Raw genomic sequence first — 14,781 nt, forward strand, 5'->3', positions numbered from 1 at the left:
CAGACACAAACACACACAGACACACAGAGACACAGAGACACAGACAGAGACACAGAGACACAGAGACACAGAGGCAGACACAGAGACAGACACACACAGACACAGACACGCAGACACACAGAGACACACAGAGACACACACAGACACACACAGACACGCCCCGCCCCCGTGTGTGCGGTGCCGCCCCGGAGGCGCGCGGCGGGGGGCGGAGCCGCGGCAGGTCCCGCCCCGGGGCGCCGGCGGGTGCCGGCAGGGGGCGCCCTGGCGCAGAGCCGCAGTCGCGGGCGGTCCCTCGGGCCCCGCCGCCGCCGCCGGGCCGGGCCGCGCCAGGAGCGGCCGCACCGGGCGATGAGATGACAGCGGCCACCCTGCAGGTACAGGGCTGCGGGCTGCCAGGGCCCCCCTGCCCCACTCCCGGGCCGCGCCGGGCAGCGCTCACCCGCTCCGGGGCCGCTGCCGTGCGGCCGGGCTAGGCCTCACCCTGGCCCGGTGCTGTGCCGGCGGAGAGAGGCCTCACCGGCCCTGGTGCGGTACTGGCCGGGGGCGGGCCTCACCCTGCTCCGGTGCCGTGCCGGCGAGGGGCGGGCCTCACCCGGTGCCGGCTGGGGAGAGGCCTCACCCTGCCCCGGTGCCAGGCGCCGCTACGGTGGTCTCGTCCTGCGGTGTGCCCGGCTGGGGCGGTGGGGAAGGAGCTAGGCCTTGGCCCACTGGGGCCAAGGTTCCCGCTGGCCGCCCCGGTGGGAGCAGGCGCTCCCTCGTGGTGGGGAAGGGCCTCATCCAGCTCCAGCCCCGGTGCCGCTCCACGGCTGACGGTGCTGCACGCTCCCCCACCAGAAAGCCATCGACCTGGTCACCAGAGCCACCGAAGAGGACAAGGCCAAGAACTATGAGGAGGCGCTGCGGCTGTACCAGCACGCCGTGGAGTGCTTCCTACATGCCATCAAATGTGAGGCGGGGCTGGTGTCCTCCTGCCACAGTGCGGGGGGCTCCAGAGGGGGCCGTGGGGGTGCCAGCGGTGGCATAGGGCCATGGGTGATGCCTGGGGGTCTCCACAGATGAAGCGCACAGTGACAAGGCGAAGGAGAGCATCCGGGCCAAGTGCATGCAGTACTTGGACCGGGCGGAGAAGCTGAAGGAGTACCTGCGCAGCAAGGACAAGCAGGGCAAGAAGCCGGTTAAAGAGTCCCAGAATGACAACAAGGGGTGCGTGAGGGTGTGAGGACCCCCGGCTTGGCGGTGGAGCCGACAGGACCCTGCTGCCCTACCAGGGCCAGTTCTGCTCCTGACCCATGTCCTCTCTCCCCAGGAGTGACAGTGACAGCGAGGGCGAAAACCCGGAGAAGAAGAAGCTGCAGGAACAGCTGATGGGTGAGGGGCTGCGGCAGCTGTGGCGGGCACGGTTGTGCTGGCTGGCTGTGGGGTTAGTGGAGGGATTCCCAGACAGCCATCACGAGGGGTGGCTGTGGGGAGGGGGACAAGCTATGGGACTGGGACCCAGGGGCACATTGCTGGGTCTGCTAGCCTGCAAACTGGCCTCTGTGCCAAGGGGCAGTGGGGTTGGGGTGGGGGGCATGGAGGTGTGGGGAGGGAAGAGGGCTCTGGCTCACCCAGCTCTTGTCAGACATCGGGAGCATGGTGCCCATCTCTGCGGGGCCATGTGAGCAAAGCAACCTCCTTGCAGGTGCCATCATGATGGAGAAGCCCAACGTGCGGTGGAGTGACGTGGCCGGCCTGGAAGGAGCCAAGGAAGCTCTGAAGGAGGCTGTGATCCTGCCCATCAAGTTCCCACACTTGTTTACTGGTGAGTACTGGTGAGGGTCATGGCAGTGCTACAGCTGCCGCTTGCCCATGGAGGAAGTGCCATGAGGTGGCAGCTGTAGCAAACGTGTGCTGGGGGGGTGACCCTGAGCAGCAGGGATGCGTGCCCCTGTGGGCCCATGCGGATCCGGCCAGCACAGGGACTGGGGAGCCGTGACACTGGCCTCTGTCACAGGGAAGCGCACGCCCTGGCGAGGGATCCTGCTCTTTGGGCCCCCTGGCACCGGCAAGTCCTACTTGGCCAAGGCCGTGGCCACTGAAGCCAACAACTCCACCTTCTTCTCTGTGTCATCCTCCGACCTGATGTCGAAGTGGCTGGGAGAGAGCGAGAAGTAAGCTGGCAGCAGGGGTGCATGACTGCTGCTGCCGCTGGCTGCACTGGCAGTGCTAGAGCTGTGGCTGGGGCAGAGGAGCCACCGGCATCAGTGACCGCTGTTAACGCAGATAAAGGGTTGCAGGGGAGAGTGCAGGCCCTCGTGATGCTCCACAGCCCAGGGACAGCCCTTCTGGCATGGAAGTCACCTGGCTGCCAGCGCAGGGTTCCCAGGGTGGGCAGGGGCAGGAGGAGCTGGCAGCATGTGTGGCTCCTTGCCCTGGGGCTGTCACGGGCTCTGGGTGCTGTTGGTGCTGTGGAGGGTCCCTGAGCGGGGTACCCTGTCCTCTGCTTTGTTCCCAGGCTGGTGAAGAACCTGTTTGAGCTGGCAAGGCAGCACAAGCCCTCCATCATCTTCATCGACGAGGTGGACTCGCTGTGCGGCTCCCGCAATGAGAACGAAAGTGAGGCGGCGAGGCGCATCAAGACGGAGTTCCTGGTGCAGATGCAAGGTGTGTGGGGCTTCCCCAGTGGGATGAACTGGTGCGGGGTCCCCAGGGAGAGGACAGAGTGGGTTGGGGTGGGAGAAGCTGCCAGACGCCTGCATCCCGCGTTCCCTGTGGGTTGCTCTGAGCTGTCTGCCTGCTGTGTCCCTGGGCAGGTGTGGGGAACAGCAGCGATGGGATCCTGGTGCTGGGTGCCACCAACATCCCTTGGGTGCTGGACTCGGCCATCAGGAGAAGGTGAGCAGGACACGATTGTCCTCCAGCTCCCGGACCCGCATCCACGGCAGGGTGGCAGCGTGGGGCTCACCCCCCCACCTGCCTGCACTACCCTCAGGTTTGAGAAGCGCATCTACATCCCACTGCCCGAGGAGGCAGCCCGGGCCCAGATGTTCAAGATCCATCTGGGCAACACCCCGCACTGCCTGACAGACGCCAACATCCAGGAGCTGGCCCGCAAGACAGACGGCTACTCGGGGGCCGACATCAGCATCATCGTGCGGGATGCCCTGATGCAGCCTGTCCGCAAAGTCCAGTCAGCAACGCACTTCAAGAAGGTGAGCAGGGGGCTGTCCCCGGCCAGGGGGGTCCACCCACTCTGGGGGGGGTGGGGAGGGGCGGTCCCGCGGCTGGTGTTGGTGCTGTGGCTACCATCCCACTGAGCACCATGCTGCCCGGCTCTGCTGCAGGTCCGTGGTCCCTCCCGCACCACTCCTGGTGCTTTTGTGGATGACCTGCTGACACCGTGCTCGCCTGGTGACCCAGGTGCCACTGAGATGACCTGGATGGAGGTGCCCAGTGACAAGCTGATGGAGCCCATCGTCTGCATGGTTAGTGCCACTGCGGCAGCTTACGGGGTGGAGGCTGGCCCCAGCACAGCAACCCTGCAGCCCCAGCTCTGCCACTTCCATCCCTCCTCCCAGGCAGCCGCCTGTCTCCGGGCCCAGGGCTGCAGCTCCTGTGGGTGGATACAGCCCTGTGCTCCCCATGGTGGGGAGTCTCCCGCTTGCCAGTCCCCCTGCAGGGTGCTGAGCCCCCAGTGAAGGCCTGGGTGCTGGGGAAGGGCCTGGGCTCCTCCAGGCAGCTCCCACCTGCAGAGCCAGTGTTGCTGCATGGCAGCGGTGCCAGCACCCAGCCCGTGGCAGCACCCACGGGATGGGTAGAGCTGCCTGCGCTGTGGGGGGGGTCCCTACCCGGTGTCACCCTCCCCCCCAGCAGCGCCTGTTCTCAGCTGCCCCACCTGCTTGTGTTGCAGTCGGACATGCTGCGCTCACTGGCCACCACCCGCCCCACCGTCAACGCTGATGATCTCCTGAAGGTGAAGAAATTCACGGAGGATTTTGGACAGGAAGGTTAAAAAGCCGGGGTGGGTGAGCGTGGGGTTGGGGCAGCCACACTGGCAGGGCCCTGCTGTGCCCCTCCCCCCCCCCCCCCCCCCAGCCCCGACACTGCTGGCCATGCCAAACAGGTTCATCTTCCGCTCACTGTCCACCCCATCACACTGGCACCTGGCCAGGCACTGGGAGCATGGCCCGGGGGGGCTGACACTATGGGGAGGGGGGGTGGGGGGGACTGTGTCCGAGCATGGCCTGGGTGGCCAGGTGCTCCCACTGGGTGCGCCCCACTCTTCTTCCTGCTCTTTTTTTTTTTATTTTTTAAATTAATGCTGCTTGGGTTCTGTCTTGTTTATATGACAATAAAAACAATCCAAAAGCTTCAGCAGGTGCCCGGCCCCTACCTGAGGCTCTGACTGCACTGGGGGACCCAGCCCAGCCCCCCCTACCCCACCCACCCCCAGCCAGCACCGCACGTCCCCCCGTGCAGTCCCCAGGCCCAGTTCAGCCCCATCCTGGTGCCAGCCTTGCGCCCTGGCTGCTGCGCATGCCACAACCCTGGCTCTCAAACATCCCCTTGAAGAGGAAGATCTGCCGCCCATCACCCCCCCCGCGCAGCCAGTCTTGTTCCTAGACCCACAAAAAGATTTCAGGTGCAAAGGGCAGCCTGGGGAGCCAGCGGGCAGGAAGGGCCGGTAGCCATGCTGCATCCACAGTGTGTATTGGCTGCAATAAAACCGAGTGGGAGCCCTCGTGGCCGTGGCTCTTCGCTGCTTCTTTTGCCAGGGTAAGGACGGGGTGCTCAGCACCATGCCGGATGAGTCCTGGGCCCCAGCGCTCTGCTGAGGCTCTGCTCCGGAGGGACGGGCAGTGGGAGAGCCTGTGTGGGCTGCGTCAGTCCAGCAGCTCCATCCAGCTGACGTTGGTGAAGGTGCGGGTGTCCATCCGGTCGATGTAGAGGATCCCATCCAGGTGGTCCATCTCGTGCTGGATGATGCGGGCGGCCCAGCCCGTCGCCTCCCAGCTCACGGGCTTCCCGTGCTCGTCCACGCCTGCTGCCAGGAGAGTGGCGGGGTCGGTGGGGCTGGGACTCGGGGGCAGGGGGGGGGGCGGGGAGGGGACCAGGCGGTAATGGGGCAGCGAAGGGGGGGCCTGTGTGAGAGTGGGGGGACCTGTGTGAGAGTGGGGGCAGGTGTGGTGTCCTATCCGGGGGCAGGGCCGGGGTCTTGGGGCAGGCAGGGCAGGGGGCACAGGTAGAGCCGGGGGTGGGACAGGCAGGGCAGGGGGGTGGGACAGGCAGGGCGGGTGGCCGTACCGGAGACGTGGACGGCCCAGTGGCGCGGGACGTAGGCGGAGAAGCCGCGGAGGCTGGCGCAGCCCTCGGGGCCGGTGACGAGCCGCGAGTCCAGGACGCGCAGCGCGGGGTTGACGAGCAGGCGCAGCGCGAAGGGCTCGATGCGGTGGGCGCGGCGCAGCGCCGGCGGGTACCAGCGGCAGCGGGCGGGGGGCAGCTCGGCGGCGAAGACGCGCAGCGGGACGCCCAGCTGCGGGGCGCTCAGCCCCAGGCACGGCCAGCGCCGCAGCCCCGCCGCCAGCGCCGCCGCCAGCCGCCGCAGCTCGGGGCCGCCCAGCCGCTCGGGGCCCACGGCGGCGGCGGCGGCGCGCAGCACCGGGGCGCCCACCTGGCAGGGGGCGGCGAAGGGCGGCGCGGGCGGGCCCAGCACCCGCCGCCGCAGCGCCCGCCAGTACGAGCGTTCCCGCTCGGCCCAGCCCGCCGCGTCCCCGCAGCCGCGGCCCGGGGGGCCCTGCCGCGCGCGCCCCGCCAGCCGCCGCCCCGCCGCCAGCGCCGCCGCCATGGGGGTCGCCTGCGCGCGCAGCTGGGGCGCGGCGGGGGTGCGGGGCGCCCCCTGGCGGCGGGAGGGGGGGCAGCGGGGCTCCCGCTACCGCCGGGGGGCGCGGGGGGCGGCGGGCCACCGCCCGGCCCGGCCCCGCTACCCCGTGCCGGCTGAGATGCCAGGCAGCGCGGCCCCCGCGGGGGAGCTCTCCGGCCCCGGCAGGGGCTCCCCGGGCAGGGCCTCCCCGTCCGCCCCCGGGCGCCTCTCCTGGGCCGGCTCCTCCTCGCCCAGCGCCGGCAGCAGGAAAGCCAGCGGCTCCCGCAGGGCGGCCACATCGATGCGGCCCAGGCGGCCAAAGCGCTGCAGCTGGGTGGGGGGGACGCCTGCCAGAGAGGAAGAGGGGGTCAGGTGGGGGCCTGCGGGCAACGGGAACCCCACAGAGGTGGCAACAGTGGGATGGCACCCAGCTGTCTTGCAGGGAGAGCCCAGCCCCCCTGTACATCTCCACCTCCCCACCCTAAGATACAAACCCCTGGGGTCTCACCCAATGCCTGCGCGATCTGTGCCGGGGGAAAGAGGACCTGGAGGCAGCGGTTCAGGTAGGGCAGCAGATCCTCCAGGAAGGCCGTGCAGAACTGGACAAAGAGCTCCTGCTCCCGCCCGCTGAAAGCCGCCTCCTCTGCACGGTGGAAGGCCAGGATGGTTTTGGTCACCTGGGGCAAAAGGCAAGAGTCGTTAATTCCTTGGGGAGTTGTTAATTCTGAGGTCGATTATAAGAGGCTCTACAAGCCTCAGTGCCAGGTCCTGCAGTGGGGTCACAACAGCCCCAGGCAGCATTGCAGGCTTGGGGAAGAGCAGCTGGGAAGCTGCCTGGCAGGAAAGGACTTGGGGGTGTTGACCAACAGTCACCTAAACACGAGCCACCAGTGTGCCCAGACTTTACCGCTCTACGACTCAACTGCCTGTTGAGGCTGTAGCGAGGCAGGGGTCAGTCTCTTCTCCCAAGTGACAACCAACAGGAGAAGAGGGAACAGCCTCAAGTTGCACCAGGGGAGGTTTAGATTGGATATTGGGTAAAATTTCTTCACCAAAAGGGCAGTCGAGCACTGGAACAGGCTGCCCAGGGAGACGGTGTAGTCACCATCCTTGGAAGGATTTAGGAGATGCGTAGATGTAGCAGTTAGGGGCATGGTTTAGTGGCGGGCTTGAAAGTGAAAGATTAACGGTTGGACTCTATGATCTTAAAGGTCTTTTCCAAAGTAAATGATTGTACAACTCTATCCTATGAATACTGAGGGCAGTGTGAGCCATCCCTGTGTACTCCCAGGACAAGGCACAGCTCCTTCCCCCAGTGCCTCACCTCACCAAGTGCAGCCTCCAGGCAGGCAGTGACGTCTTGGGCCAGGGCGATGGGGCAGCAGAGCCGTAGGTCATTGAAGGCGACGAGGATGCCATTGAGGAAGCAGGCGAGGGGCGGGAAGTCCAGCAGCACCATGGGTGGCTGCAGCGTCCCCGGCTGGGCCGTGGGCATTGGCACCCCGGCACTGCCCCCCAGGACAGATGGGGTAGAAATGAGCGTGTAGGAATTCATCTCCTCCCGGAACTTCTCCACTACCTCCTCCACCGCCTTCCTGAAAGCGGTGGCAGCTACGTGCTGGAAGAGGGGGGCCAGCTGCCCGCGGAAATCGGCCCCCACCCTGCTGAAGGAGAGGCCGAAGTACATGCACTGCCCCAGCAGCGAGTCCAGGCGGCTGCCCACCCCGCGCTGAAGATCGCGCTCCAGTGTCTGCAGGAACTGGGAGACCTTCTGCAGCACCCAGCCATGGAAGATGGCCCCCTCGTTGAGGGCCTGCCCCTCGGGGGGCAAGAGTGGCTCCTCGTCAGAGAAAATGGCACGATACTGGGTGATGATGTCAAAGAGGTGGACACGACAGGTCTCGATGGTCTTGGTGATGTGGAAGTAGGGGTCATCGTCAGGGATGGAGGCCTGGATGGAGCGTAGCCAGGCATCCCGCGCCTGCAGGAACTTGATGCGCAGCTCAGCCTCTGTGAAGACGTCCATGCGCCGCAGGTAGCCAATGACCCGCAGGCAGGCTGGCAGCTGGATGTTGGTGCGGAGCTGCTGGATGAGCTGGTTCAGCATCAACTGGGTGGACTGGCGCACCTCGTCCACGATGCCCTGGGGTGGGAGAGAGGCCTCAGCTGCTGGGGCCAGGTGTGGGGTGGCCGTGGGGCAGGGGCAGAGTAGGGCCTACCTGGATCACGGGGATGTTGCTGTGCTTTCTCTCCAGCCGGCGCACATAGGCAGCGAGCTCCAGTGCCTCCTCATAGTAACCATTACGGACACAGGTGTCCATGAGCTGCGGGATCTCCAGGATCTCCAGGATCTCCGTGTGCCGGTTCAGCGTCAGGCTGTTCATGCGCCGGCTGCAGGCAATCTCCTCCGCATCACGCATGAAATTCCTGCGGGATTGGGACAGGGTAAGCACGAGGGTCTCCCCTGCAGTGAGTGGACCCCAGGACCCTCCCACCCACGCTGGCCTCTCCTCAGCGCTATCCAGGGCCCCCTCCCAGTGCTGCCATTACCCCCCGTCCCCGTCAGCCTCGATCCTTACTGGGCCCAGCACCAAGGCTCCTCTCGCCCTGCTCCAGCCCAGCCCGCGCTGGCCTCCCTTGCCCGCTGGACTGCCCCTGCCCCAGCCCCTTCCCTCCTCCCCGTTTCCACCGGTGCCTTCCCCGCCGCGGCCCCCACCAACCCCGGTCCCCCCCGAGCCCTCGCCCGGTCCCCGGCCCCGCACCGGCAGGCATCCTGGAGGGCGGGCAGGCGGCCCAGCAGGCTGCCGAGGCGGCTCTCGATGCCGCCGAAGCCGCGGCCGGCGCGGCCAGTGCACTCGGCGGAGCGGATGAAGGCCCGGTAGTGCTCGAAGGCCAGGCGGCGCGTCTCCGCCCCCACCCGCGCCCGCTCCGCCGCCAGCCGCGCCGGCTCCCGCCCCAGCTCCGCCAGCCCCAGCGCCGCCAGCTCGGCCACGTAGGCGGAGAGCTCGGGGCCGCCGGGCCCCGCCGCCGCCGGGCCGCGCAGCCAGGCCAGCAACCGGGCCTCCTCCGCCGCCGCCGCCATCGCGCCGCTCTGGCCGGACCGTCCCGGTGGTCCGCCGCGCCGCTTCCGGGTCCGCCGCTTCCGCGTCCGCCGCTTCCGGGTCCGCCGCTTCCGGTTCCGGCGCAGCCCCGCGTGCGGGGCGCGGAGCGATGCGGCCGCTGACCGAGGCGGAGACGCGGGCGGTGTTCGAGAAGCTCGGACGATAGTGAGGGGCCGGGGGCCGGGCTGGGGGGGGGCGGCGGGACAGATGAGCCCGGGGAGCCGCGGCGGGAGGGGGCCGGGAGGGGGGCCCGGGCCGGGCTCACGGGGCCTGTCCCCGCAGCATCGGTGAGAACATCCAGCTGCTGGTGGACCGCCCCGATGGCACCTACTGCTTCCGCCTGCACCGCGACCGCGTCTACTACCTGAGGTGAGAGGGGCGGCCGGGGGGCGTGCGGCCGGCTCCGGTACCGGCCGGCCGTGGGCTCTGCCCTGGGGGCCGCTCCAGCTCTGCCCCCCGCTCCCCGCAGCGAGAAGCTGCTGAAGGTGGCTGTGAGCATCCCCCGGGACAACCTGGTGGCGCTGGGCACCTGCTTCGGGAAGTTCACCAAGACGCAGAAGTTCCGGCTCAGCGTCACGGCCCTGGATTTCCTTGCGCCCTACGCCAAGGTGGGACATGGCCCCTCGGCCGCCCCCCCGCCCCGTGCCGGACCCCCCCGGCCCCTCACGGCTCTGGGCTTCCCTTGCAGTACAAGGTGTGGGTGAAGCCCGGCTCGGAGCAGTCCTTCCTCTACGGCAACCACGTCCTGAAGTCGGGCCTGGGCCGCATCACAGAGAACACAGCCCAGTACCAGGGCGTGGTGGTGTACTCCATGGCCGACGTCCCGCTGGTGAGTGGCCGATGCGGCCCCTGTGCTTTCCAGGGCTGGGGTGTGGGTACAAGGTGGGGAGAAACTCTCTTCTCATGACCCCTTCATCTTTTCCCCAGGGCTTTGGGGTGGCTGCCAAGTCCACCCAGGAGTGCCGGAAGGTGGACCCCATGGCCATTGTGGTGTTCCACCAAGCCGACGTTGGGGAGTACGTGCGGAGTGAGGACACGCTGGCCTAAAGGAACTTCAGCGCTCCCAAGACGCAAGCATTCCTGGGCAGAATGGACCTTGTCCTGCACCGTTGGTTCAGCAGCGGTGCAGGGAGCCACAGGGAGCCCCCACAGGGTGGAGGGGCTGGGAGCCACCAGCATGCAGCCCTGCACCCCTGCGGGGCATGCTGCCAATGCAAGGAGGAGCTCCCCCTGTGCCAGACCTGCCCCTGGCATCACATAAAGCCTGTTCCTTCTCCCAGACCGCCTGTTGTCTATTGCAGAGCCTTGGGGGGGGTGGGGTGTGTCAGTGCTTGCCGCTGCTGCACATCTCTGCCTTGCTGGGGCAGTGCGATACGCTGCGGTGTGAATCCAGAGGGGAGAAGCACCACATTTGGTTTGGCAGACGAGACTGGGGGGGAAGCTCGCAGTCTGGGGCCGGGCTGTCAGAGGCTGACAGCTGAGCTCAGGGAGGGAGGGATGGGGCAGGCAGCTGCTTGCAAGGAAGGACCTACTTTGCCTGGGCTTGCAGAGGATGAGCGGCAGGCAGCAGGCTGCCGTTGGTCCCCAGAGCATGTGCCAGGGGTTCCTTTATTGGGTATCTGGTAGAAAAGGCACGTTGCAACATTACAACAACAGGTAGGGATGTAACAAACCAACCCAGCATGCAAAGCTCAGGCAATTGCATTGCGCTTTTCTTCGGTCGGGGTGATTTCAGCTAGAGCCGGAGGCAGGAGCCGGGGGAGCTCTCCTCCTCGAAGCAGGATCCGGCTTCCCTCCTGCTCTGTGAAGGGGCAGAGCAGCTGCTCAGTTACCAGGCACTGTAGGCAGGGTTCCTGCCCGCAGTTCTGGGCACTGCTAGCACTTCTGCCTGCTGGAGGTTTGCACGTTGAAGAGGCGCTTCAAAAAGTAGAGCTGCAGCACCCCAGAGAGGACAATGACACAGCTCTGAGCCATCGACCACCAGTTGACGTAGTTGTAGTTGGACTCCAGGAGGAAGGAGTCGGCTGCTTTCCGCATCCGGGCAAAGTTGTAGAACCGCCACATGTGGAAGATGTGGACCTGCAGCTTCCGGATGCTGACCTGCGGGTGAGGGGTGGGCGCTCAGCAGCGGGGTTGTGGCAGAGCCTGGGGCTGGCAGAGCTGCTCTGGGAGCTGCCCGCGGGGCTCAGCATTCAATTAACCTGCAACACTCAGTTCCCTTGGGAGGACGTGCCCATCCCTGTTGTGTTCAAGCACCCTGTGGTCACCTTGACACTCACCCCGATTGCCTCCAGGGTGTCATTCAGCTCTTTCTTCTCTTCCAGCTGCTTGTTTTCCACATTGAAGTCTTCGTAGTAGACACCAAAGTTGAGATATACCTGTACAAAGCCAAAGTGGTTCTGCTGGTTGTCCAGGCACAGCTGGTAGAAACCTGCAGAGAGAAACAGGGATTATTGTTCCCTGAGCAGAAGAGCCACTGGCAGGCAGACCCATCCCCAGCTCGACCCTCATCCTCCCTGTTAGGGAAGGAGGCGTGATCAGATCGATCAACGCTCTGGGAAGCACTGGCAGCCCAGGGGCACAAAATACAGACAGCTCCTCTTCCAGCATTACGTTAAGTATCTGACTGACTTCTCTCACATGTACCTTTTCGTTGTGTCCTCACCCCAAGGGGAACAGAACTGTGTAATCCGGTGTTTACATTATAAAAAGCCTTGCCTATAGTCAGCATGTAAACCAAGAATCATCTTAAAAAATTAATCTCTTAACAGTTTGGTTTGGCCATCCAAGCAGGCTCATGTTGAAGATGTACACACTGCCTTATTGCAGATGACGTCTGGAGCTAGACAAGAGCATGCATTTCAAAATCTATACATCCCTGATGCAATTTTTTCCTCTTTGCCAAACCTGTGAGTGTTTCAAAACCATGAAGGCCTCTGCCTGGGAGGAGGAGGAACTGTTAATCCTTTGGTTTCATGACCACCCTGCTGGCCTGGGCAGGCTTGGAGCTGCTGCTCCTGCCTGCAGGCAGCTGGCAGGCGGGCTGGGCAGGGACCTGTCTCCTTGGTGAGGAAGTTGATCTGTCCTCGGACGTCCTGGGAAGCACCAAGCCGGAAGCCGTTGGGGTCGCTCGCGGTGGCCAGGACATTCCTGTTGTTGGCAATCCCCGTCGCCCGCTGGACCTGGAGGCGGGAAACACCCGAGGGGAATTTGTCAGCCTGACTCTGCACCCAGGAAACAGGGAAGCCTTCCCGCACGGGGCAGGACCTGCCCGTACTGAGGGTTGGTTTGGGGTCCATGGGGAGCTGCCCCCTTTGCTCCCGTGAGCTGAGGCCAGGAACAGCCTCCAGTGAGCTGCCGGCTACATGGAAAAGAAAAAACCCACAATCTGCAGCCCTGGGAAACGAACCCCACAGTTCCCAACACCCGCTCAGACGCCACGTCTCCCACCCTATGTGCCCACCCTGGCTCTCTGCCGCCTGGCTCAGGTGCTGCTGCCATTGCTGCTGGCTGCTGGAGTGTGGGAGATGGAGCAGTGCCGAGCCCCAGGACCATGCCGTGTTCCCACAGAGCCGGGGGAAGCTGCCAGCACCAGGCACGGCCGTGCCTCACTCCTTCAACCAGCCTAGTGTAAACAGGAGATAAAAGGGCTGCAGTTTCCCGTGCGGGAAGGGGCCGGAGCGTGGGGACAAGCAGAAAGGGCTGTGCCCGAGTCCTTCAGCGTGCCTTCCAGCTGTGGCTCGGAGGAGAGCCAAGGGCTGTGCAATGGGCTCCAGCCAGCCTGGCGGTGGGCAGAGCTCCCGCAGTGCCGGGACACCCTGCAGCAGCCTGTGAGCAAGCCCTGCCTGCTCAGCACTGTGTCTCCTGGGAGCTCTCACTGCTGCTTTGTGGTTGTAAAACAGGTATTTAAAAAAATACATGGGATTGATGATGGAAATTGCCTAAAAAGGCACAGTCCTTGAGATGAAGCATCCAAGTGACTGCAACCATTCCCTGTCTTGACCAAGGACTTTCCCCACGCAAGGCAAACCATCTCTGCCCTGGGGGCAGAGGGTCTGGAGTTCAGCCGGCCACGTGGGCTTCATCCCATGGGTACTCCTTCCACACATAGGCCTGGTCACAGGGAGTAGTGGGTTTGCGTGGTGAGGGTTTGGTGCGGGGGGGCTACAGGGGTGGCTTCTGTGAGAAGCTGCTAGAAGCTGCCCCCACACCCGATGGAGCCAGTGCCAGCTGGCTCTGAGACAGACCTGCTGCTGGCCAAGGCCGAGTTAATCAGCGATGGTGGTAGCGCCTCGGGGATAGCATATTACAAAGGGGGAAAAAAAATACCTGTGCCAGCAAGAGAGAAGGGAGAGACTATGTGAGAGCAGCTGCCCTGCAGCCCCCCAGTGTCAGTGCAGGAGGAGGCAGGGGGGGCTCCAGGCACCACAGCACCCAAGCAGCCCGTGGGAAGCCCCCGGCGAGGCAGGCTGTGCCCCCAGCCCACGGAGCCCACCGGGGAGCAGATCCCCACCTGCAGCCCGGGAAGAGCCCCATGCCGGGGCAGGGGGATGCCTGGCGGGGGCTGTGACCCGTGGGCAGCCCGCACTGGGGCAGCTCCTGGCAGGGCCTGTGGCCTCATGGGGAGAGGAGCCCAGGCTGGGGCAAGCTGCTGGCACAGCTGGGGACCCCATGGGGACCTGTGCTGGGGCCAGCTGTGCCTGGGGGGCTGCAGCCCGTGGGAGGGACCCACAGTGGAGAAGTTCATAGAGAACTGTCTCCCCCATGGTGGAGCAGGGCAAGAGTGTGGGGAGGAAGGTGCAGCAGAAACAACGTGTGATGGACTGACCATAACCCCCATTCCCCGTCCCCTGCCCGCTTGGGAAATTAAATCGGGAATTAAGTTAAGCCCAGGAAGAAGGGAGGGGTGGGGGAAAAGCGGTTTTCTGCTTACTAAATTGAACTATTTTTCCCCAAGTCAAATCTGTTTTCCCTGTGACAGTAAGCGCCGAGTGACCCCCCTGTCCTTATCTCGACCCACGAGCCTTTTGTTATGTTTTCTCCCCCCTGCCTGGCTGAGGCGGGCAGTGACAGAGCGGCTGGGTGGGCACCCGGCGCTCAGCCAGGGCCAGCCCACCACACGGGACTAAGGCAACGCAGCATTGCCCACCGCCGGGCAGGCTGCACCCCCGGAGGGGGCAGCTGGGACCAGCTGCAGAGCCACCACACTAGACTGATCCAGCACGGCCAGTCCCCAACCCCATCGGCCGCTGCACCACACCACCAGCTCCCCATGGCGCGTCCCACAACACTCACCTCGTAGCTGAAGAAGAAATTGCCGCTCTGGTGTGCAAACTGCCAGAAGCACTCCACAGTGCCGGCAGGGATGACAATGGCAAAATCATACCGATCTGCCCCGTGGAAGAGGGGCTCCTGGCTGGACCCACTCAGGGGCTCAGTCCTGGGGCAGCTGGCGGGTCCCAGCAGTGCCAGGACCAGCAGCAGCAGCATCCTGCTTCCCAGCCTCCAGCGCTCCCTCCTGCCAGGGCAGGGCAGGAGCAGGGACCCGAGGTGGCAGTGGTAATCATTAACTGCCCCACAGTGGCACTTGGCAGTGCTGGGGCTGGTGTTGGGAGAGCATGGCACAGGCTCTGCTCCTCAAGGTGATCTCGGCACAGAGTGGGAGCTGCTCTGGCCGGTCCATGTTGGAGCTCACCAGCTGAACCCTTCTGTGGGGGCTGAGGCTGCTGTGAAGAAGCCCCGTGGTCACTGGCCGCATAGAGCCGGTCCCTGCTTCCCTCACCGACCAGCTCTGCCAGCCTGTGTCTCACTAATGAGCAAACTAACCACAAAAGGCATGTT

At 65.0% G+C, this 14,781-nt stretch overlaps 4 protein-coding genes across 5 annotated transcripts; 2 read left to right on the plus strand and 2 right to left on the minus strand.

Moving 5' to 3' along the window:
- The first annotated feature begins 225 nt into the window (after nt 1–225).
- On the plus strand, nt 226–4,724 carry VPS4A (vacuolar protein sorting 4 homolog A). Its single transcript, XM_055726827.1, has 11 exons — nt 226–374; nt 835–946; nt 1,056–1,203; nt 1,307–1,368; nt 1,682–1,801; nt 1,994–2,150; nt 2,495–2,643; nt 2,793–2,874; nt 2,972–3,191; nt 3,324–3,464; nt 3,890–4,724. Exons 1-11 carry the CDS (start codon nt 354–356, stop codon nt 3,989–3,991), a joined length of 1,314 nt encoding a protein of 437 aa, XP_055582802.1. The 5' UTR covers nt 226–353; the 3' UTR covers nt 3,992–4,724.
- On the minus strand, nt 4,650–8,988 carry COG8 (component of oligomeric golgi complex 8). Of its 2 annotated transcripts, none has more exons than XM_055726826.1 (5): nt 8,602–8,988; nt 8,059–8,266; nt 7,164–7,982; nt 6,348–6,516; nt 4,650–5,020 (listed from the first exon to the last, which is right to left on the minus strand). In XM_055726826.1, the coding sequence occupies exons 1-5, from the start codon at nt 8,919–8,921 to the stop codon at nt 4,863–4,865; spliced, it is 1,674 nt and encodes a 557-aa protein (XP_055582801.1). In that variant the 5' UTR covers nt 8,922–8,988; the 3' UTR covers nt 4,650–4,862. The 2 variants fall into 2 exon arrangements, with proteins under 2 accessions (XP_055582801.1, XP_055582800.1); XM_055726825.1 differs by lacking the exon at nt 4,650–5,020 and adding an exon at nt 5,829–6,186.
- Nucleotides 8,955–10,219, plus strand: NIP7 (nucleolar pre-rRNA processing protein NIP7). The gene is made up of 5 exons (XM_055726828.1): nt 8,955–9,105; nt 9,223–9,309; nt 9,410–9,548; nt 9,629–9,769; nt 9,868–10,219. The coding sequence occupies exons 1-5, from the start codon at nt 9,050–9,052 to the stop codon at nt 9,985–9,987; spliced, it is 543 nt and encodes a 180-aa protein (XP_055582803.1). The 5' UTR covers nt 8,955–9,049; the 3' UTR covers nt 9,988–10,219.
- A 293-nt stretch (nt 10,220–10,512) lies between these two features.
- Nucleotides 10,513–14,668, minus strand: TMED6 (transmembrane p24 trafficking protein 6). The gene is made up of 4 exons (XM_005432307.4): nt 14,236–14,668; nt 11,996–12,122; nt 11,220–11,371; nt 10,513–11,040 (listed from the first exon to the last, which is right to left on the minus strand). The coding sequence occupies exons 1-4, from the start codon at nt 14,428–14,430 to the stop codon at nt 10,816–10,818; spliced, it is 699 nt and encodes a 232-aa protein (XP_005432364.2). The 5' UTR covers nt 14,431–14,668; the 3' UTR covers nt 10,513–10,815.
- Between the last annotated feature and the right edge of the window lie 113 nt (nt 14,669–14,781).

The sequence above is a fragment of the Falco cherrug genome, chromosome 14 (assembly GCF_023634085.1).
Source record: "Falco cherrug isolate bFalChe1 chromosome 14, bFalChe1.pri, whole genome shotgun sequence".
Classification (NCBI taxonomy): Eukaryota; Metazoa; Chordata; class Aves; order Falconiformes; family Falconidae; genus Falco; species Falco cherrug.

Coding starts and splice junctions, on each gene's coding strand:
- NIP7 (XM_055726828.1), top strand. CDS start 9,050: ATGCGGCCGCTGACCGAGGCGGAGACGCGGGCGGTGTTCGAGAAGCTC. Junction 9,310..9,409: donor GACCGCGTCTACTACCTGAG/GTGAGAGGGGCG, acceptor CGCTCCCCGCAG/CGAGAAGCTGCTGAAGGTGG. Junction 9,770..9,867: donor CCATGGCCGACGTCCCGCTG/GTGAGTGGCCGA, acceptor TCTTTTCCCCAG/GGCTTTGGGGTGGCTGCCAA.
- COG8 (XM_055726825.1), bottom strand. CDS start 8,921: ATGGCGGCGGCGGCGGAGGAGGCCCGGTTGCTGGCCTGGCTGCGCGGC. Junction 8,267..8,601: donor GCCCTCCAGGATGCCTGCCG/GTGCGGGGCCGG, acceptor CCAATCCCGCAG/GAATTTCATGCGTGATGCGG. Junction 7,983..8,058: donor GCAACATCCCCGTGATCCAG/GTAGGCCCTACT, acceptor CTCCCACCCCAG/GGCATCGTGGACGAGGTGCG.
- TMED6 (XM_005432307.4), bottom strand. CDS start 14,430: ATGCTGCTGCTGCTGGTCCTGGCACTGCTGGGACCCGCCAGCTGCCCC. Junction 11,372..11,995: donor CTTCCTCACCAAGGAGACAG/GTCCCTGCCCAG, acceptor TTCTCTCTGCAG/GTTTCTACCAGCTGTGCCTG. Junction 11,041..11,219: donor ACACCCTGGAGGCAATCGGG/GTGAGTGTCAAG, acceptor CCTCACCCGCAG/GTCAGCATCCGGAAGCTGCA.
- VPS4A (XM_055726827.1), top strand. CDS start 354: ATGACAGCGGCCACCCTGCAG. Junction 1,369..1,681: donor GCTGCAGGAACAGCTGATGG/GTGAGGGGCTGC, acceptor ACCTCCTTGCAG/GTGCCATCATGATGGAGAAG. Junction 1,802..1,993: donor GTTCCCACACTTGTTTACTG/GTGAGTACTGGT, acceptor CCTCTGTCACAG/GGAAGCGCACGCCCTGGCGA.